This window comes from Tenebrio molitor, chromosome 6 (assembly GCF_963966145.1).
Source record: "Tenebrio molitor chromosome 6, icTenMoli1.1, whole genome shotgun sequence".
NCBI classification, from domain to species: Eukaryota; Metazoa; Arthropoda; class Insecta; order Coleoptera; family Tenebrionidae; genus Tenebrio; species Tenebrio molitor.
Window position 1 is genome coordinate 19,899,581 of NC_091051.1, and position 22,192 is coordinate 19,921,772.

Below are 22,192 nucleotides of genomic sequence, written 5' to 3' on the forward strand. Positions count from 1 at the left end.
ATTTGTTTACAGTAAAGTATTGATTAGCCGAATGTTAGTTATAAGAACATTGAATCCTAATTTAAAATTATTACCGCTTACATCGGAATTTATTATAAATTCGAGTCTGTGTCGTAGATGAAACATATTTCTTATAAATTTATTGTTAATTTCAGCTATATTTTTCGATTACTGGCACTATCCTCAGTCCCATTTAGATAATAATCGACGCCCTACTGTATTTATTTCCGAAGCTAAGCTCCAGTGGCCCAATGCAATAAAAGCTGCCCAGCTGCGGCATCGACCACAAAAATTATTTCACTTAATGGAACTCGTCTCGCGCGTCACAATGGAGCATTTTCAATTTTTTTAACGTATAATCTATTCATTTTGATTGTGACCAGTCCCTAGTAACTTTTCAGTTGCTCGGTTATTGATAGGGAATTTTAGATAACACTAAATCCAGCCGCAGTTGGCAACTCTCGGAGGCGCCATTTTGACAGAAACGTCACGCTCATAGGAGACAGAACGGAGAACGACTTGCGCAAACGTTTTTCGACGTATCTACACTTTGCGCATATCTATAAAATCGAGTTTTGGTACAAAATTTAGAATTCAAAAAGAAAATGCCACGTCGTCTTCCCAAAGTTGGGACCAAACGGTTAATATTGACTTGTTTCGAGACATTTATTGAAGCCAACGGGAAAACAACTCACAAAGACAAATAACCAATAAAGTTAACTCTATTTGTGGGTTTTTGTTGTACATTTTGGCTAGTAAGTGTTGTAGTTTGATACCTTCTGCCTTTTCATCCCGTAAATCATTTTTTTGAACTTTCTGTCTGATTAGTTTTTATCTGAAAATATTTGTATTAATCAAAACAAAATCAATGCTATAGTATTGCCGTTATAACTTTTTATCTGCTCCGCCCACTAAAATTAACTAATCAGAATCAAAGCCAGATTCAATCTGTACAACTTTTCATCACATTTGCCACGAAAAAAAGTTAAGGTTAGAATTTTGCTGTCAAGTCCACAATTATTGTTTTAGGTTCTAAAAAATAAAATGTCATTAAGACAATTCGAATGTCAGAAATTTTTACTGTGTAAATCAGATCGTCTTAACAACCTATTTGATTGGTAACTAAGAAAATGAAATGGGCGGGGCAGATAAAATGTTACGTTGTCCTTAGTATAATTGAAAGTTCTGTCTTATTGCCAAATGAACATTTCCTTCGTTCTTCATTAATATCGAGAATTGCATGAGGTGATTTCGAAGTTTTTACCTTAAATAACACAGGTCTACACTGATTTTGATGTTTGCATAAAATTGCCAGTTTTTGAATAATTTCGACCCTCTGGTTACGAAAATGGTTTTGGTTTTGCGCTATCACATCTAGTTTTTTCGCAATTCGTTTTTTCTTAAAATTGGAATGTTCACCTAGAATGAACGAATTAATTCAAAATTTCGATATTGTAATATCGGACAACAATATGGATATTGGAAATTTCCTTGTTTTATTTGCGAGTGGGACAGCCGGGCACGAGACAAGCACTGGACTCAAAACGAGTGGCCTTTCAGAACTAGAATTGTACCGGGAAGCAATAATAAAAAATAATTTAGTTGTATCCTAAAAAAGTCGTATTAGGTACCACCAATGCATATCAAACTCTGTTTGATGAAGTAATTTGTAAAGGTTTTTGATAAAAATTGACAATGTTTCAAGTATTTATGTACAAAGTTTCTAGATCTCTCTAATGCCAAATTGAAAGAGATTATATTCATAGGACCTCAAATAAGATCTTTGTGCAAAGTGTAAGGATTTTCAAAATTCTATGAATGTTGAAAGGAATGCCTGGACGCTGGACGTCATTTAAAACCGTCATAGAAACATTGCTTGGAAATCACCAAAGATGAAGGCTACGAAAATATTGTAAGAATCATGTTTAAAAATTTTCACATCTTGGGATGTAATATTAGTTTGAAAGTGAATTTCCTATTTTCGCACTTAAATCTTTTTCCTAAAAATCTTGGTGCTGTCAGCAAGGAACAAGGGGAACGTTTTGACCAAGATATAAAACAAATGGAGAGGTGATATCAAGAAAGATGGAGCGTATCAATGATGGCAGACTTTTGCTGGATGTTACGGCGCGATGTAACCAAAAAAAAAAAAATACAGCAGACAATCAATTAAAAAAAGGTTCCTCACAAAAACTTTATTTAGGTTTTAAGCCACATTTTTCGTAAGGAGTATAGGTAGTTACAAATGTTTATTTTTGTTACGTTAAAATTACAATATAAGTATTATATTTTTATCAAACATTAACTGAATAAACTATTTTCCATATAATACGTATAAATAAATTCATCATTTTTCGAATTATTACCTACAACGGATCCAGTATAGAATTTCCGACTTGACGCGTTGTTAAAAAATGTAATTTTAACACATGTTTCCTTTATTGAAAATTAAGCGCCATTATATTGTTAAACATTAAAAAATCGGTATCTACATAAATAATTAACTAAATCACTCGTCTGATTCAACGAAAAGATTAAATTTTGTTGTTTAAAGTTTAATCTAAATTTTGAAGGTATTTGAGCAGTTACCTTTTGAAACAATTGATGAAAAGTTGACAAGCAATATTTTGTACACCCTTAAAATCTATAAGATTCTCGTGGAATACTATCCAAATGTAGGCTTTACAAAATTTAAGGTTCAGAGAGTCGTCAGTTTATTTGAAGACACAGAAAGCGTACGTGAAGTAAATTACCTTGCTAAAATATCCCGATTGTGTTTTAGTTCTTTATGGAAGAATTAAAGCATCCAGTATAATAAATTAGTAAACTACGTCTAAATGTAACACTTTGTAAGTGTTTTGAAAGATAAACGTCAAATATGTCACCTGGGTTTGTGCGAACAGGGGTGACAAAAATTCGGTGATAGTGCGCGTTTCTTTCATACCCGTGTACGTTTTTGCATCTGCAGCCACGTTTAGCACAGTATTTTTCCTTTTTCTTGCACGCCAGATGTCTTTCAAGAACGAGTTTCTCCTTACAACATTTTATATTGACGTTCAATTTTTTTATGTAAATCTTAAGTGGTTCAACATTTTAAAAAGGCATGTAAAAATTACGTTTTTAAAACTTGGTATATTGCATTAATGATTTTTACTCTTCACCATCTAAAATTTCTGCACATTAAATTTTACAAAAATCCGTTGGAAAATAACCGAGATATTTGGCTCGAAAATCTTAGCTGAGACACCCTGTACAGAGTGTTTTCGAAGTTTGAGGCGTTTCTTTTAATATGTGATAGTAGTAATACATAGTATACGTTGTTCTAAAGAGTTTTAGCCAAAATCACCTTAGTAAAATGTGTACGACAATGAAGATACTATAAGTTAATTTTTTTGAAACCGGCCTGGTCACATTTGCGCTGATTTGTTGGAAATTAGAATTGACAAAAAAATCAAAAATACTGTCAGAGTTGTCATCTAATTAGTCAGAATCATTACGAAAATAACGAACTCACAAATATATTACTAATGTATGGACAATGTTATCAGAATGCAGCTGCAGCGTCCAGAGAGTACGCAGAGCGATTTTCAGAAAGACACCATCCTGGGCCACGTCAGTTATTAATCTAGTAGGTACAGCGAGAAAAATAGACAGAACCGGACTCAAAATTTTAGGAAACTATAAAACTATACAATCAATTATCTCCGTTAATGCAAACATTTTACTGAGAAGATTTAGGCTAAAATTCTTAAGAACAATGTATAGTACCTGGTGTTACAAGGAACGCCTCAACTTGAAAAACACCCTGTATAAAAAAACTGTAAAACAAAAAACTTAATTACATTTGGCAAATCAAAGAAACACCATTTACATTCTTTACCGTTAAGATTGAAGAAAGTTTGTTCGCCTAGAAAGAGATTTGAACCCAAAGTCTCTCAAGAAGTGATGGTCGTTTTTACAGAGAACTAAAATAAAATTATGAACGTATGAAGATAAAGATACGTATCACCTTTCATTATTGTTCTAGTAAACGTTTGATCTAATCTGTAATAGTGCTAGAAAGACAGAACACGTTTATTATTTTTTCGCTTGGTTTATTAAGAGATATTAATACAGGGTCATTATAAATGATTGTCCCATCGCAGTTGGCGTTGAAAACCCACACAAATTTGGGACGTGCCGCTAGCTTCGCAACGTTAAACAAACTAATAGCCAGCAGCGCTACCTATCGGCGATGCTAGTCTCACTCATGTTATAAAGCTTGCAGCACATTCAGCTACGTCACCAACGCCGCCTGCGATGAGACAATCATTTATAATGACCCCGTACCTTCCATCGTAGACTCACCAATAGATCGGATGTTAGTTAAGGAATTTACAATAAAAATTAGTACTGGAAAAGAATAAGTTTTTAAAAATGAAATAAATGTATTTGTTTGTCTGTTATCATCATCGTCAGATTTATTATAAATTTCCAAATATTTAGCTTCTCCAGGGTAGACGTCCCTACAGAATTCACCCAAAGTAAAAAAAATAGTTTCTCTAGGAACGCGTCAATAAAGTTCTATCAAATTTTCTCCTGGGGAAGCTCATTGACTTGTTTGTGGACAGATTAATTATTATTATTACATTCTCTTAAAGTTTATTATTGAAATCACCAACTTACTTATTTTGCCCAATAATTTAAAATGTTATAAAAGTAAAACTTTCATAGGAAGTTACATTAGTTCATTTGTTGGATATTAATATCATTAATAATTAATTAATAAATAATAATTAATTTCTTTTAAATTATGGGAAAATGACCAATTTTACAAGATAGTTGTTTGAAAACGTATTCCTCAATAGTTTTACTATTTATTATTTATATGCCATTGTTTTATTATATCGGGTGTGTCAAAAAGGACGGACAGGCGTTTTGGTAGCATAGCATAACATAGACCCCGATTTTGTATCAAAAACTGTTCTACAGGTTTCATTTAAACAAAAAACTCTCAGAAAGCGAAAATGAAAATGGCAGCCACACAATAGGTAACTAAAAACTACCGTATGTAGTTGTCATGGTTACATTTTTTTTTCTCTCAGTCGTTGGTCAAAACGTCTAATAATAGTATATTATGATACGAGTCTTATAAGAAGCATTTTATCGCACGCACGGTTTTAGAGCACGACGAGCGTAGCGAGGAGTGCCCTAAAGGAGTAAGTGCGATAAAATGCCTTATAAACGAGATGTCATACAGTATTTATTCTACTTTTCCACTTTTTCAATGAAAAAAAAAATGTTTAATTAAAAACCATTAAAGTTGAAGGATTCCACCCAAGGTCACGTCTGCGGTCTGCCGCGACACCACAGTATCCGTCAAAATTAAAAAATTAAATTTCACTATTTTTAGTATTATTATTATATCACGCCTTTTCCTATTACGATACGCAAAACAGTATCGTAATAGCATCAGTACGAATGCAAAGTAGAAAATAGTAGTTTATTTGACGAGTTTGTGTGTAAATTGGGCCTTTTTTGGCACGCGTGGGCCATTTTAAAACGCGAGTGAAACGAGTGCCAAAAAAGGCCCAATTTACACACGAACGAGTTGAATACAACGTTTTTTTGTTCGACGAGCCCCTTAAAGGCTCCAAATCGCTTAAAACCTTTAAAATTAGCTTGACGTTTCGTTTTGACAAGTTGTCACATTTATCAAAATCCGTTCACAGTGTCGAACAAAAAAAGAATTTTTGGATATCTGTTGAGGGCACCTTTGAAAGTTGACACATAAAATTATGTTCTCACATCAATAACAGGATCATTTAGTTTTACAGGTAGTTTAGCTGTAACTTCCAAACGCTCTTGGGGGTTAACAAAAGGCCAAAAGCAAAATAAAATTTTCTTCCGTGATTACCCTAAATTGTGTACTTTCTTTGGTGTCCGTCCTTTCTGACACACCAGATATTATTTTCAACAACAAAATACTAAAACAATTCAATCTATTGTCAGTAATTATAGCAAAGAAGATTTTAAAACAGCTGTAAAATGTGATGAGATCTCAATGAAATTTTGTTAATAAATGAAATCGTTGTAAGAATTTTCATGTTTACAGCTTTCCTCTAATCTGAGACGATTTCTCTGTATCTTATTTAGAACGAATGTAAATAAATGTCATATTTCAACGAGGATATTATTTACATATGTACATCGTCTGAAGGTTCATGAACTTTTCTGCCAATGAGCAAGAGAAGAGTTTTTCATTTTCGTAACATACATTTTCTACTCATCAGCTAGTTCTAAACCATTTTCGCTTAACATTAAATATTGCATGTTGTTCACATAATAGGGAGAAGATGCCACGGTGTTTTCAAAATCTGGAGGCTTCATCATCAATAGATAATCCTCCTCGTCAGTGTGGTGATTATTCATCAGGATGTAACATTTGTTCATATCCATATAATACTAAAATGAAAATTACCTACATATATATCCATAATTGTAACAAATAAGACAACATTACTTTTCTGACATTGTCTTCAAGTAATAAACCTATATTGTCGGCTATTTCCGTAAAAGATGGTCTCCTTAGTGGATCGGCATTCCAACAGCGCAACATAATTTTATAACTGAAAAAGAAACAATTTTTCAAATTCAATATCTAATAATTGTGAAGTTTTAAATACTTACATTTCATTCGTTGCAAATTCCGGTGATTGCATTCTATACCCTTGCATGAGCTTATTATAAAATGTTTGATCAACTTGCATTCCAGGATAAGGAGTTTTAGCTAAAGAAAACAGTTCCCACAGGACAACACCGTAAGACCAGATATCTGATTGGGTGGAAAATATCTGCTGTCCGATAGACTCCACTGCCATCCATTTTATTGGCAAGGGTACCTGAAAACTGTTAGTTTATTTCATTTTAGATACATTCGGCCAAACTCACATTTGTTTTTTTCTTGTAAATCCCAGCACTGTACATGCTTTTAGATAAGCCAAAATCAGAAATTTTTACCACGTTATCTTCAGATAAAAGTACATTTCTGGCCGCTAAGTCGCCATGAAGAACTCTACGCGAAGCAAGATATTCCATTCCTCTGGCAATTTGAAAAGCCCAAATCAAGAAGTATTTGGAACAAATGTGTGTAGATTTTTTTTCGTTGTTATTTTGGAATTCTCTTTTCTCATCATCTAACAAATAACAAATCATTTTTGAATGCACTAATTTATATAAAGAGAAAGTACTAACTGTCAGGATCAGGTTGTTGGTAAGAATTGCCACCATCTGTTTTGGAACCCATTATTTCAATATAATTTATACTGGATGGGCTAAAAATGAGATTTTTATATGAATCTTAAGTTTACGTTATCAAAATATATTACATATTTTTCGAGTTGTCATTATTTTTAATGGACATCTTTAAAAGCTCTTCTCCAATTTTCCAATCAAACTGACCAGTGTAGACATTCCTTTGATCAATGAAATGTTTACTATTGAGTAGTATGTATTCTTGGAGATTACCAAAAGGACAATATTCAACCACTACCAACAGTTTTTCTAAAAAAAAAAAATCATAAGCAGGTCGGCAGGTCGTGCTATTTTATACATAGGTACTCACTTGAGGTGAGGTCTTTTGTACAAGCACCTAATACATTAACAATATTTATATGTTTTCCTATATGCACCATAATCTTCAATTCAGAAGCTAAAGCCTTAATCGCGTTGTATCCAGCAAATTTGTTAACCATTTTGACGGCAGCAGGAAAAGCTTTATTATCGGAGAGGCCGACAACTTCAGCTTTCAAAACAACACCAAATGCACCAGAACCTAGTTCTTTTCCTAAATGTATAAAATCAATAACAAGATAAAAGTAAAGTATGTAAGTAAAAAAGTTATTCTAACCTAGCTTGATATTTTCTCTGGGAATTTCCCATTTTTTATCATATGGGAGCAAATCCACTTGATCTTCAAGTCTTAATTCTGGATTTATATTTTCCAGTCCTCCTTTTTCGAAATTTTCTAAGCCCAACGCGTTTAATTCTTTTTTTAATCTTTCTGCTTTTTTCAATTTGATTGTTAAAAAAATAGCCGCAGGAAGGAATATTAATATTAGAACAATAACTATTAGCAAAGACCAATCGAAATAATCTGTAAAGATCTTAGCTTGAAGATTTGACCAATAAATTAAGAAATTTTTTACCTCTCGTTACTAAAATTGCTCTTTTGATTTTTCTATGATTTAATCTATTGGATACTTGGCATTCATAAGTTCCATTGTCTTTATGTTGAACATCGTTAATTGAAAGGGTTTGGTTGGAATTTTCAATCTGAATCCTTTTAGAATTTGTAATGGTCACATTATTCTAAATACGAAGAAGGTCATTCAATGTACTTTCTGTAATTTTTTTGATATCTTACCTTGAACCATCTTATTACTCCAGAAGGAAATGCTTCTGGATTACAATGAAATTTCCACTTTTTGCCTGTTTGTACATCAATGCTCTTGTTCTGCATGTTACTCTCTATAATAAGATACGGTTGCTCTAAAAACCAAAACTAATTTTAAGTTTCAACAACGAAACCAGATTTTACCCTTTGCCACGACTTTCAAACTTTTAGTTGTAATCGTCCCATTTTTGTCAAAAGCCTTACACGTGTAGATATCACCATCACTTTTATCATTTATAGTAATTTGGATTCGAGAGATACTACTATAAACAGCGTTGATGTTGTGTATTTTGTGATAACTTAAACCTATTACAAAAAGATTAATAAAAATAGTTATTTGCATATTAAGGCCGCGAAATCATTCTTTAACTTATCGAGAGAAAAATTGTCGCCGAGGCCGCTTACGGCCGAGGCAAACAATCTCGAGGACCAAGGTGTACACACATTTTTTGTTCAACCGAAAATTTGCAATTATTATAAAAGGAACAAGTAAAATTTACTTTCCCAACAATAAATACTTATAAATTCGGCTTACATGTCGCTATGGAAATTACATAAATAAAATAGTTCATTTTGTAAATACACAATCGTAAAAGAGTCGGAAGAGAATTGTAGTGAAAGTGATGTTTCAGTTTCGTGTGGGTACTCCTCCAAAATTAAAAAATACGTGTTATAAATTCTACTGTTTCTAATTTCATATCCGAAAAATCTAAACGGCAGTCTTACATAGAAACTCTGATTTGTATCAAATATTAAAATAACGTTTACTTTACCGGCCGTCGTTAAAAGCAACGGCCGCGAAATTGGATTCGCGGCCTGTTTTTACGTACGCGAAGTGCTCGTTTCGCGTACGGTTGCACAAAAATATATTTGAGGGATCCTCATACCTCGAACTGGAATTTTAGGATCGTCAAGGCGCAGATTTTCTTTAGCTCGGTGCCAGGTTATTTCTTGGTTGTAGTCGCGAAGAGATACTGCGCAGAATATGGCAATTGTCTCATTATAAAGTACTTCCACTTTACTTAAGTTTTTGCTTGTAATGATATTTTCTGTATAAATTTCTAAACCATTTTTGATTTCTAAAAATATTTAAATCAGATTTACGTTTTCTCATTTCTTAAAAATGCTTACTCATAAGATGTTGTACAGTGTCGTGTTTACCAAAAGAATTCGCTCCAACACATTGAACAAAACCTGATATAGATGAGTTCACTGAAATAGAAGAAATGGTCTCTAATCCATTCTCTGCATGGCTTAGTTCTTTCATTTCAAGAGTGACCTGTTGTGATTTCTAGAAAATAGTTTTTGTAATGAATGATGTTATTTGCAGGTAATACTCACTTTTTCTAAGCAAGAATAAACGTCACAAGGGAAAAAGTACCATTTAATTGTTGGTTGAGGATAACCAATAGCTTTACATTCGATTGTACTCAACATTTCCATTTCGTCTACATTGTCGACTCTTACACTTGTTCTAGGTGCTCCGGTTAAATTTACTGGAATCACAAATGACGCTTTACCAAATTTATTTTGAGCAGTAACGGTATAGTTTCCAAAATCGTCATAAGAAATGTTGATGAACTTTAGAAATATCTCATAATTGGCAAAAGTGGATGAAGATTGCATCTGAGTTACATATTTGGATGAAGATTCTGTAGAAATAAGTTTATTATTTTTGTCTCGCCTAAAAGTAACAATTTTGATTAAAATACTCTTTTGAAATGTTCCAACATCGTACCAAATAAATTCAGCTTTCGGGTGTGCAGCAACTGAGGCTTGTATTTGTACTTTTGATTTGTCAAAAAATGTGCGGTCTTTGTTAAATTTGAGAACAAATTCGTCCTTTTCTAAAATACAGTTTTATTGAATTTCTTTTAATTTGTGAGAATCTACGAGTACTTACCGTAAACAGGCACCCATATGTATTCGTACTTGGTAGTGTTAGTGTTTTTCTTATCTTCTACTATGCAGTAATATATCGATTTATCTTCTAACGTAGCATCACGTAAAACAAATTTACTTTTAAACGTATAAGATGTTGAGGTATTTGTTGCAGAAGTGGTGATGTTCACACGGCTCAACTTGAAAAAATAATTTCCAGAGTTATAACAATTAAAAATGAATCACAGTTACTCACGGTGAGATTGAACTTTAATGGTACGTTCCATTTTATTAAAACTTCATCATTATTCGATGTTACCTCACATTCCAACTTTATATCGTTTCCGATAACAGTATGTCCGTTATTTAAATCCCTCAGCAATGGTTGTGTTTCAAAGCCGAATACTGTTTTCAAAATCAAAGTTTAATTGGCATAATATTGTCAAACATTCTTTTCACAAAATTAAGAAATGTTTTTATTTTATTTTTAAAGAATAGATGTTGGATGATATTCTGCTTTAAAAAAACTTATCAGTGCCTAATATTACTTATACAGATTTTGAAAGTTGTGCAGATATTTTAACCTGAAGTAGTACCTACGTGTTAAAAGAAGGCAAAAGAACCCAACTTGCCTTAGGTATATAAATGTTAATATAAAATTTCAAATTTCGCAGTCAGTTTTGACGTACGACCAACCTAAAAAGTCAAATTTTCTGTTATTTGAAGTTATGTTTGATTGTTATCGTTTGAGTTTTTTGCGTTGCATCATGAATTTTCGATCGAATTTGTAAAGTGAAGATAAAATAATGCCTGCAACTTATTCAGAAAACAATAAAGTAAATAGACTGTAATTGTGACTATTGTGAGTAAAAGCATAAAATGAAACAACAAAGAAGTTGCTCAAAATGTCTGCCATCGTTGTAATGCAAGCTTCAGCACGCTTCAGAATGCCTCTGTTTTGACAAATTTCCTGAGCGGCGTTGTAAACGCACACCCAAACTGCAAACTGAGAAACTTCCAGGTGATTTGCAAGACGCCGAGTAGGTGTTCGTGGCTGGTTTTAAATTTTGTGAAGAATTTCTTCTTCTGCAACTAAAATGCGATGTTCTCGTTAACGGCCGAAATCGCGCTTATGCATTTCGAAACGTCCGAAATCGCGAAGATGCTGCACAACGTTTACAAAGGTTCGTGCATTGGGAAGTATCCTTTCAAAAAACTTTCACCGTAGATTTGCCATGGTAGCTCTGAATGTCCACGGTCTTCGCCATAGATCAAAATCGAGATCAAAACCATATCGATTTTCTCCAGATTGGTGAAATCCATTTGTGATTTAAATTGAGATTCTCGTCAAAATGACTTATATTTGTATTAAATGACAACAAAAAAAGTCTACCAAGATTTTTTTGACTAATTTTTTTTCATATACTTCAGTGGCTCCCAAACTTTTTTTGAAAAAAAATTACCCCCTTTATTCTCACAAATATCAACATTTCAATAAGGCATTATTGGCTCAATCATTACATTTTAAGGGGTTCTATCACACGTTAAAATATCTGCACAATTTTCAAAATCTGTATAGCACTAAATTTGTGAAAATTGTATAGTTTATATTTGTTATTATTATTAAATAAGTTTTAAAGAATAAATAATTAAAATTTAACTACCAAAATTCTGAAAGAAACCTAAGGAGCTACGATACGTAGATAAATACAGGGTGATTTACGAGGAATAATGAGCCCGATGGAATAGAAAATGCAACCCACAATACATTGGAACAAAAAGCCGGACATCGAAGCGGTAAATGTCCGGGTTTTTCTCCTGATGAATTGCGGGTTGCATTTTCTATTCCATCGGGCTCATTATTCCTCGTAAATCACCCTGTATTTAATGAAAAATTTTGATACCTACATTATGCTTTATTTGTGTTAGAAGGAAGAGAATAGAAAAATAGAAGTAATTTAGTTTAATATGCGAGTACCAATTTAAAACACATTAAAATAAAATTAAGTGGTTGAAACGCCGTTATTTAATAAAAAAAGAACTGTTATGTTTAGTCTGTTAAGAAACAGAAATATATATTTTTTTGTCAAAAAAAAAGTTTAATTCATATTAAATAAATAAGATCCAATTGGTCAAGAATTATTACTTACTGAAACATTGCAAATCGCCTAAAACAAGAAATCCGATTACGAATGAACACAAGAAACGTGTCATGATGCATAAACTATAATCTATCACTCAGTATACTACACTTATTTTTGTTGATTCATTGTGGCATCTATAATTGAGACTGAAATCTTATCTAATGTTTTTCTGTACTTCATCTGAATATAACCTTCAGATGTATTATTGAAAATCTGGAATAACCAGTTCGTGAAAAATGAAAGAGGTAGGTATTTTTACAATACATTCAACTTGGTAATTGCGGTTTCTAGACGATGCCTGTTTATAAGACATGGTTTTTCTACAGGACCTATCACAAAATGAAAAAACGAGATAAACGAAATGAAGTCGAAAAATACATGGAAAATGTATCTACTACTTAAAACAAGTTTCGTTCAAGTCTAAATTTTTAATTGTTAATAGATATTGATAATGGGTGTTTTTTTAAATTTGACGTTGAAGAGTCGATTGTGAATGTTCTATACGGATAACAGATCACAGATCAGCTGTTTAAATCTTACGCTTTTACACGAGTGGTGCGTTCTCCATCGACTCTCCAACTTCGGAGCCAAATTTTAAAAAAACACCTTTATATTAGTTTGAATGAGAGTTGTGTAAAACTTTTTTGATTCATATTGGCGTGAAGAGTCATTGTTTCTAAATTTATTAGAAGAATGTTTTTTTATTTGTTCTTATTGAGCTTGGTAGTTAGAAGCATTCAGTAGAAAAACACAAATTAGAATAATCAGCTTTTTTAAAACTGCAATCCGTGATATAATTTTTTTTTTCTATTTTGCATCTTTAACACAGTCAGTATAACATTTAACACTCAAACGGGTTTCGAAAAGGAGTTCTTTTCGATACCGGTTTCAGGAACATTTACTTAAATTTTTAATGTTGGTAGCGACTCACAGTGATCATTGCATTTCACGACACTTTAAATTCCTAGCACTGTTTTGAACTTTTTTTTTAAATTTAAAATTTAAAATAGGGGCAAAATAGAAAAAATATTGTATTACACTCGTTTTATAAGCCAACTTGTCGCACTTGTTTGCTTTATAGCACTCCTCGCTGCGCTCCTTGTGTTCTAAAAAACGTGTGCGACAAAATGGTGTGTTATAAAACTCGTATAATAAATTAAAATTACTATTGTGTTTATGCTTCAAAAATGTAAATAATAAATAACATTTTAAAAATAGAAGTCATTGACGTCAGAAAAAAAAACAATTAAATTACTCGTAATATGCGGAAACAGAAAATTGCTTCGCAGAAGGATAAAGTTGTTACTGGAGTCAACTTGATAAATAACAACTCACATAAAGAGTGTTTGCTTGCTTTCAATGATTTTATATACTTATTCATATATGGGATTTGAAGTTTTCTGTTTTTTTATAAACAAAACTCTTGTTATAAACAAGTACCTATGCATTTTTATATGTTAACTCTTACGTAAGAACTTAAATTTATTGTAAATCTATGCGGTTGATTATAAATTCAAATGACAAAAAAAGATAACTTGAAGACGGCACGTCATGCATTTTAAGAACTAACTCCCTGACAAGAAGGCTGGTAGTAAAACCAAATTAGAAATGGGAACACTATACCACCGCCGTCTTGATGATTAACATATTTCACTATACATCTGCCTGGGCGAAGCTTTAGTTCCTGTGATCTCCACGGAGCCACTTTAGGGGGGAATGTCACTGAATAATCATAACCTCACAAACAAATGTAATGAATTCAGTGAAGTTGTCAAAGTGCAATGTCAAGAGTCTCAGTTTAAAAGTAACTTTAATAACAAAAATTTTATTAATTTAGTTGATGCTATAATCTGTTTCAAAATCAAAAACCCACCACCTGTTGAATTATGTTGGCAGAAAAAAAGAAATCCCTAGAAAAAGTTTAATTTTTTTGGGTTGCCTCAACCTCCCGCCAAAATTTGACATTGAACTGTTGAGTTTATTTACGAAACACAAAATAATTATTATGTACAAAAAGGTATTAGCTACCATATCATACTTTTTGAGTGAAATAATAAAATGAGAATAAAAAACACGATGAACTACGACCAAAACGACTGTCCAATAGTTTTCTTTCACTAAAAACAAAAGTCGGCGACGTTGTCGGTTGTATTTTCGAGGTAGAATGCACTGTTGGTGGATTTTTGATTTTGAAACAGATTATAGTTCTGTTTGGTGTTTCTGGTTTTTAGTATTTTGCTGTTAGTGTTTATGAACTGGCTTTTTTTATCATATTAGAACTGATATTGCGGTAAATGCAACAACAACAAGTTCCGTTAGTTGTGAACCTATTTCTGGAATAATATTAAAATTATAATCTCAATCTTGGATTTGCAGTAGGTCCATTATTTCCTAAGCGGGTCATTTCAGATAAAGAAGGGTCCATAAATAAATCAATTATATTTGTTTAATTAATCCGTGCTATTCTCGGTGGAAATGAGTGGAAAGTATACTTTCAGTTTTGTACAGTTTTGAATTTTGGACAAATTATTATTCTATGAATTTGCACTCGCCACTGACCAAGACATTTTCAAAAATCGCGGCGCCGAAACTTCGTCCCTTCCGCACAACCGAACCGGTGCGCAACATTTTGCTTCTGCCAATTTAGAATATCCAAACTGTAATTACAACTACGCAAGACTGCAGATACATGATACATGTGTGTGGAGTGTGGACTGCATGTCTATAGTGAAATTTTTTTAATAAACAATTGTCAGTGTCAAAATGAAGTAAAAAACCATACTGTACCACCCTAAAATTTGGACATATGGACCAGCTGTATAACAATTTGACACCAAATCATGGTTAAGGTTATGTGCACTTCACTTCCCGTGCCTTTCTTCCGTGAATTCATTTTCAAAACAAATTTAATGAGAAATCAGGAGAAACCGTTTCGAATTTGAAATAAACTCTCGCTCGTTAGGGCGCAGGCGCAGTTACATAAAAAATTGTTGACACTCAATGTGACCAATCGTATTATCATGAAAATCACAGTTTGGCTCATACCAACAGGACAACGTTTTGACAATTGTTTATTAAAAAAATTCAACTATAAATTGTCACGATGCACATGAAGTTGTCACACATTTGATAGCATGACAGTTAGTTGCTAACGGCAACCCCCGAAAACAACCCCAAATGTCAGAATCATGAGAACAATAGGATTTTTCGGTCTACGCCCAGGCCGCTATAGACACTCTGATTATCTAGCAGGTCGTGGTAGGTACATAGCATCACGGTCAAAAAATACTGATACAGTATGTTTCTGTAGATACTTCCAAAACTCAAATTTTGATTGAGTTTTGGAAGTGTTTATACTGCTACAGTAACATACTGTACCAGGATTCTTTGACCGCGATGGTACCATACTCTTATTTGCTTGTTTACCACGTCTGATTCCAAGACAGTGTTTAATTGTTGCTAACGATAAACTTGACAGTAAAGTATTTTGGCGTTCTAGAACGGTAAGTAAATTTATTCAAAATGAACCAATTATTATAATAATTTTTATGTAACAATCAATAATTTATTTATTAACATAAATATTAAAAGTACAAGCTTATTTTGGAAAATAGAAGTTGAAGATAAGTAAGATGTTAGCACTTTCTGGAAACTTGTAGTTGGCCTTCCTTGCCGCTGCAATTAAATAACATTAGCGAACTTGCCGTGACATTAGCAATATTTTCATACCCCGAATTTTCCTTTCTTTTTGATTAGTGATTACACATTGAGGTCGTTGGTTTCGAAAATTATTTTTTTGTGTCGCCATGAAGAATTTTTCTCTTCGCTGCGCTCCTTCTCCAAATTGTCTTCGATCGGTAAATTGCCCTTACCGTTCTTGGTACTTAATATAGTATTGTTTTGCTGCAGTGGTTGTGAACTGACTGTAGCGACGTGAGCAGTTGCTTCATCTTGCTGCACCATGCTTCAAGACTACAAAAAAAACGCATCAAAGTATAACTTTACTCATTCTTAAGTTTTGCTCTATGAATTTTTCTATTGTAAATTTCCTGGGAAGACATGATCAAAATGTGAAACAAAATTTTTTAAATAAATGTATGTAGGAAATGGATAGTGGGCGAGGAGAAGCTTTTTATTATTGTTTGACGTTGTATTTTCGAGAGACGGTATAATTTATCATTACAAAGTCGTAACAAATCTTGTTTTCTTAAACTATATCCCACAAATTTTGGGGGCTCAACCGGGATAGAAACAAGATAAACAGAGAATTGTAGAAAGAAGAACGGTGATAAATTAGAGGAATTCTAATTATTTTACGGAAAAGTGAAAAACAAGTGATAGTTACGAGGAAATTAAAACAAAAATGACATCATTGGGTGAAATTGCTTTTATCAGAGACAATATTAAAAATGCTCCTGTGAAGTCGATTAAAGCCCTTCATATGTTTATTTTCGAATCAGAAGGTGATCGAAAAAACAGATCAAGGCTGCACATTCAAAGGATTCGATTTCGACGAAAATTCTAAAGAATTTGAGACCAAACTAGAATACGTGGTTGAGACTTTGCAAGTAAGAGAGTTGATTTCTATTACTAATCTTCTCTGTCTCGACAATGATGGTGACGAAGACGAGCTATCAAGAAAAATTTGCTGCCACTTAATGAACCTTAGCATGTTGGAGAAAAATGAAGTAAATGAAGACGACGAAGATGATAAAGATGACGAAGATGATAAAGACGATGAAGATGATAAAGATGATGATGAAGACGATAAAGACGATGCAGAGCAATATGACGTGGTAACAGCTTCAAAGAAGAAAAATAGTAACAAAGAAAGAAGAGTCACAACCTCTAAGAAAAAAGAAGATAATACCAAAAACGACCAAGATGAAGAGAGAAATCAAAGAAGATTAAGAAGGGTAAATAACCTCAAAAGCAACAGACCCAACGACGAAGAAGAAGATGACGATTATGCAAAAGGCAATTCATGTTTTCCGTTAAGTTTTAGAGATGTGGAAGATTCAATTCGTCCTTTTAGTGGTAATGACGAGTATCCTGTCGAAAAATGGATTCAAGACTTTGAAGATACTTCCGTTTTGTTAAGATGGAGTCGATTACAGAAATTCATTTTCGCCAAGAAATCTTTGAAAGGTCTTGCTAAACTTTATATACAGAGTGAATGTGGTATCTCTACTTGGAGTCAACTGCGAGAAGCTTTGTTGTCTGAATTCTCAACTCAACTCAATAGCGCACATTTACATCAGATGTTATCGTCAAGAAAAATTCAGAAGAAAGAAACTGTTCAGGAATATTTTTTGATTATGAAAGAACTGGCCTCAAGAGGTAATGTAGAAGATAATGCACTTATCCAATATACTATTGATGGCATCACCGACGACACGAGTAACAAAATTATTCTCTACGGAGCTAATAACTTAAAAGAGTTTAAAAGAAAACTTCAAATTTTCGAATCGTTGAGAGAAAATTCAATGAAGATGTTTAAAACTAAGAAAGAACCGGAGATTAAAGAAGAAGTAATGAAGAAGCAAGATATGAAATATAAAAAAGAAGAAGGCAAGCAAATTCGTTGTTTCAATTGTGGTTTAAAAGGCCATAGATCAACAGATTGCAGGTTCAAAGAGAAGGGAACAAAGTGCTTTAAATGTAATAATTATGGACATCGTGCAAAAGAATGCAACGAAGATAATAAACAGAAGAAACAAAGCGGAATTGAAAAGAAATCATCCCCAACAGTGTATTTGTCAAATTCATTGCAAGACGAAGAACCGCCTGAAAATCATGAAATCTGCCACAGAAAAGTAACGGATCGAGTAAATTCAAGAAATTTCAAAAATTTAAAACTTTGTGGTACAGATTTTGAAGCTCTAATCGATACTGGAAGTGACGTTAATTTAATTAAGGCAAGTGCTTTTTTGAAAATAGGTGCACCACGCTTTGAAGAAACTCCACTTACACTCACTGGTTTAGGAAATGGAAAGGTAAAGACACTTGGAAAGTTTTCGACAAAAATAAACATTGATAATTGCGAACTTGTGACCGAAATTCACATTGTATCAGATGAAGCAATCTCCATAAATGACATAAATCTCATAATTGGAAGACCAATCTTGAATCAAGTAACGTTAATCATGAATTCCGAAGGAGTGATGGTAACTGAAAATGTAACCGAAATGAAAGAAACAAACTTACTGAATGATGAAAAGAAAGTACAAAAGAGAATCGCAGCAGAAGATGAAAATACAACAGAGGAAAATGATGCATTACCAGAAGGTGAAGAGAATCTAAATGATGCACTGAAAATTACAAGCTCTGAAGATGACGTTGGTGTGGAGAGCGAAGAAAATCAAAATTTGGACGAAACATTTGGGTCCGGTGAAGAAAAAAGAAACACGAATGAAGATATAGAAAGTTTAGGAAGAAAACTAGAAGCACCTGTGGATAAAATAGCAAAAGAAATTAATTCCAATATACCTAAAAATGAAGATGATGTTAGTCAGGTCAACCTTGAAGATAAGGAAGTGGAGGAGGCTTGCGAAGAAGGAAGCACCGAAAAAGTTGAAGACAATTTTGATAACTTGGGAAGAAGACTGGTTGAAGCTGTTGACAAAATGGCAAACGAGTTGAATTGCAAAAATGAAGAAAACGATGTTTGTTCTGTTGATGTTTCTGAAGATAAGATTGAAAATTCTGAAAGAGAAGTTGTTACTGTCATTGAAGAAAGATATGAACTGCACAAAGAAGCGAAACAACAGATTAAGAAGATCCACGAGGAAAACATCAAGAATTACAATAGGAAACGTAAAATGGCAAGAGAATATAAACCTGGAGACCAAGTTGCCATTAAAAGAAAAAGAACCCAATTTAAGACTAGTGCCAAAATACTGCCCAAATATTTAGGTCGGTATGAAGTAATCAAGAAAATTGGAAATGACCGCTATGATAAGAAGATCGGCACACATGACGGTCCGAGAACAACCAAATCATGCGCTGAGATGATGAAGCCCTGGTGTCAAGAAGATCTCGATTCGTTCGAGGCGAACGAATTTCAGGATGGCCGAGTTGTAGGAAATGGATAGTGGGCGAGGAGAAGTTTTTTATTATTGTTTGACGTTGTATTTTCGAGAGACGGTATAATTTATCATTACAAAGTCGTAACAAATCTTGTTTTCTTAAACTATATCCCACATGTATTAAAGTTTACACCATTATATTGTATTAACTCATTTGGCAAAACTGTTGGAAATGGTATGGCAATCGTCGTTGCTTGTCTCAAGACTAAAAATAAGACTGGCAAGAGTTATCGGGCAACTTCGGTTCTACCTGAAATTTGATAATTAAAAATAAATTGTGGGTACTTAACAAAATACAGAAATATTTAAAAAGAAAATTTCAAAATTAAGTTTTCAAAAATGTAACCCTAACGTCTAGCACAACCAGTAAACAAGTAAAAACTACAAATACATAAAATCAAAAAATGTTCTCAACAGACTTAATTTTAAAGCAAATCTCAATATACAGGAAGCTGCAGAAGCGCTGTTTCAAGTCTGTTTCCATTAAAATCGGAGGAAAAGTTGGAAAAGTCGGTCTTTACTATTTTCTAATGATCAAGATGAGAGTATCTTTTTTCTGTCAAGTACACGAAAAACGTTTTTTTCTATTAACTACATGAAAATAGTTATTCGTTATGAAGGGTCATTATAAATGATTGTCTCATCGCAGTTGGCGTTGAAAACCCACACATATTTTGGATGTGCCGCCAGCCTCGCAACGTTAGACAAACTAGTAGACAGATTTCCACTACCGCCTGTAGCGCCACCTATCGGTGATACTAGTCTCACTCATGTTAGGAGGCTTGCGGTACATTCAATTACGTCACCAACGCCTACGGCGATGGGACAATCATTTATAATAACCCTAGATTATTTATAATAATCTAACGGCCGTATTTACCGACAATGGTTAAAATTGATAACTAGCAGTTAAATCCCAACTGAGAGTTAAATTGCTAAAATCGTATTCACCAATCTCAGTTAACTCTAAACAGACTGTTAATTGTTCGGTTAAATTAACAGCCCAATTTTTGAGGGGTTAAAGGGACTAATAGCCAGTTAAGAGTTTTGCTGTAGATTGTACAAATTTGCGACAGGTGTTTGAAAAACACAATTTTTTAGATAAGGCCACACGAAAAAGTCATACGGTGACAAATCACAGAAATGTGAAGGCCAAGGAATTTCTACATTTCGCCTAAATATGCGATCGTCAAAAAATTCTTTATTTCTATGAAAAACCATCGTGAGATAGAAAAAGCGAATGTTGTTTACTTGTGAAAGCAGTTGATTTATTATAATTCCAGGGAAAACTAAAATCAACTCAAAAATGACATTACATTCGGAAAACACAACTGACATCTGTCAAAGAAGACATCATCCCTGTTTCCCTATCTTCTTTCACCAAATAGTCATAGCCAACTTGTGCACTTTTTATTTGAACACCCGTTAGAAATTATAATACAAAAGCAAAACCAGCCTTAGCCAATAGACGAATTGTCCAATATCAAGGCGGTCTCTATTTTAACAGGCCGTGACACTGACTTCAGAAAGTGATCTGTGGAATGGCCCACTAACGTCTGACAACATTGCTTCGCCAACCTTTAAAAAAAGTTACTAGTTTTGAAGTTTTGTGATCACTCACTCACTCACTCACTCACTCAAGGTTTGTGTTCTGTGCTGTCACTCACTATTGTGTCATTGTTAGCTGTCAGTTAATCATCACTGAAAGATTTTTCTAATTCTCGTATTGCAACTTTACTTCAGTCAAAGTATATCGGGTGATCAAGTCAAGGTAATTATGTGTATCCTGTTTTATAAGATAGCTATTGTTAGTAAAATTTCATAGTCCTGTATTCTGAACAAGTATCCTATCCGAAATGAAGATAGAAGTCAGTTCACCTTGATTGCATTAGCTCGAGTGCAAATTCCAATACATGCCACCTGTACACTGTACAGCTCAGGACAAGATTTTTTTTTCTAAAGTCTTACACAGAGACCATTAAAGACCAATAAAGGTGCTGTATGAATTGTTGAAAATAAATAAGAACTGCAAAAGCTACCCACTCGGGTGTATGGACCCTACCATCAATACAGGTTTATAATTTAAAATGGATTTTAGACCTAATGGAACGAGCAACAAAGACCTCACGCGCCAGTTTTCTAGTTCCAAAATCCGCATCCATTCTTGCATTCTAATCTTCTTCGATGGGAATTTGAAAACGCTAACGTAGGAAGACTTACTTGAAACATAATTTGACTTGCAATTGGGTATCTACGAGAACACAACATTTGTGTGGCATGTTTATTTTTCAATTACTGAAATTAATTGCACAATTAATTGTCTTGTCAAAATTATTTTTGAATGAACCGTCTTTCTATGGAAGTGTCAATATTTTTGAAACTCAGGATGCTATGGAATGGCCCACTAAGAAATTTGGCAACACAGCCAGTGTCCTGGCCTGTTAAAATAGAGACCGCCTTGCCAATATTCATTCATCTTGCTGACTTGGTTCAGTTAGAAGTTACACAAAGATAAAGAAACTTTCTTTATTTATCGTCTTACCTCATCCAACTTATTTTCCTGACCTTTTGCCAATGATTAGTTCCCTCTCAGATTTTATTTAAAAAAAAAAGTTTTCCAGCAATTGATAATTTCTAAAAATCTT

The 22,192-nt window shown here is 33.3% G+C and overlaps 2 protein-coding genes across 2 annotated transcripts; one reads left to right on the forward strand and one right to left on the reverse strand.

Moving 5' to 3' along the window:
- Positions 1-2,230: 2,230 nt before the first annotated feature.
- Positions 2,231-12,789, reverse strand: LOC138133968 (vascular endothelial growth factor receptor 1-like). Its single transcript, XM_069052000.1, has 18 exons — positions 12,466-12,789; positions 10,572-10,720; positions 10,338-10,515; positions 10,173-10,281; positions 9,776-10,118; positions 9,566-9,725; positions 9,322-9,513; positions 8,579-8,740; positions 8,405-8,529; positions 8,187-8,349; positions 7,889-8,134; positions 7,604-7,825; positions 7,368-7,542; positions 7,234-7,313; positions 6,931-7,175; positions 6,670-6,881; positions 6,503-6,608; positions 2,231-6,444 (listed from the first exon to the last, which is right to left on the reverse strand). The coding sequence occupies exons 1-18, from the start codon at positions 12,527-12,529 to the stop codon at positions 6,262-6,264; spliced, it is 3,114 nt and encodes a 1,037-aa protein (XP_068908101.1). The 5' UTR covers positions 12,530-12,789; the 3' UTR covers positions 2,231-6,261.
- Positions 12,790-16,822: 4,033 nt separating this feature from the next.
- On the forward strand, positions 16,823-19,553 carry LOC138133231 (RNA polymerase-associated protein LEO1-like). Its single transcript, XM_069051064.1, has 3 exons — positions 16,823-16,876; positions 16,923-18,030; positions 18,619-19,553. The coding sequence occupies exons 1-3, from the start codon at positions 16,823-16,825 to the stop codon at positions 19,551-19,553; spliced, it is 2,097 nt and encodes a 698-aa protein (XP_068907165.1).
- Positions 19,554-22,192: the final 2,639 nt, after the last annotated feature.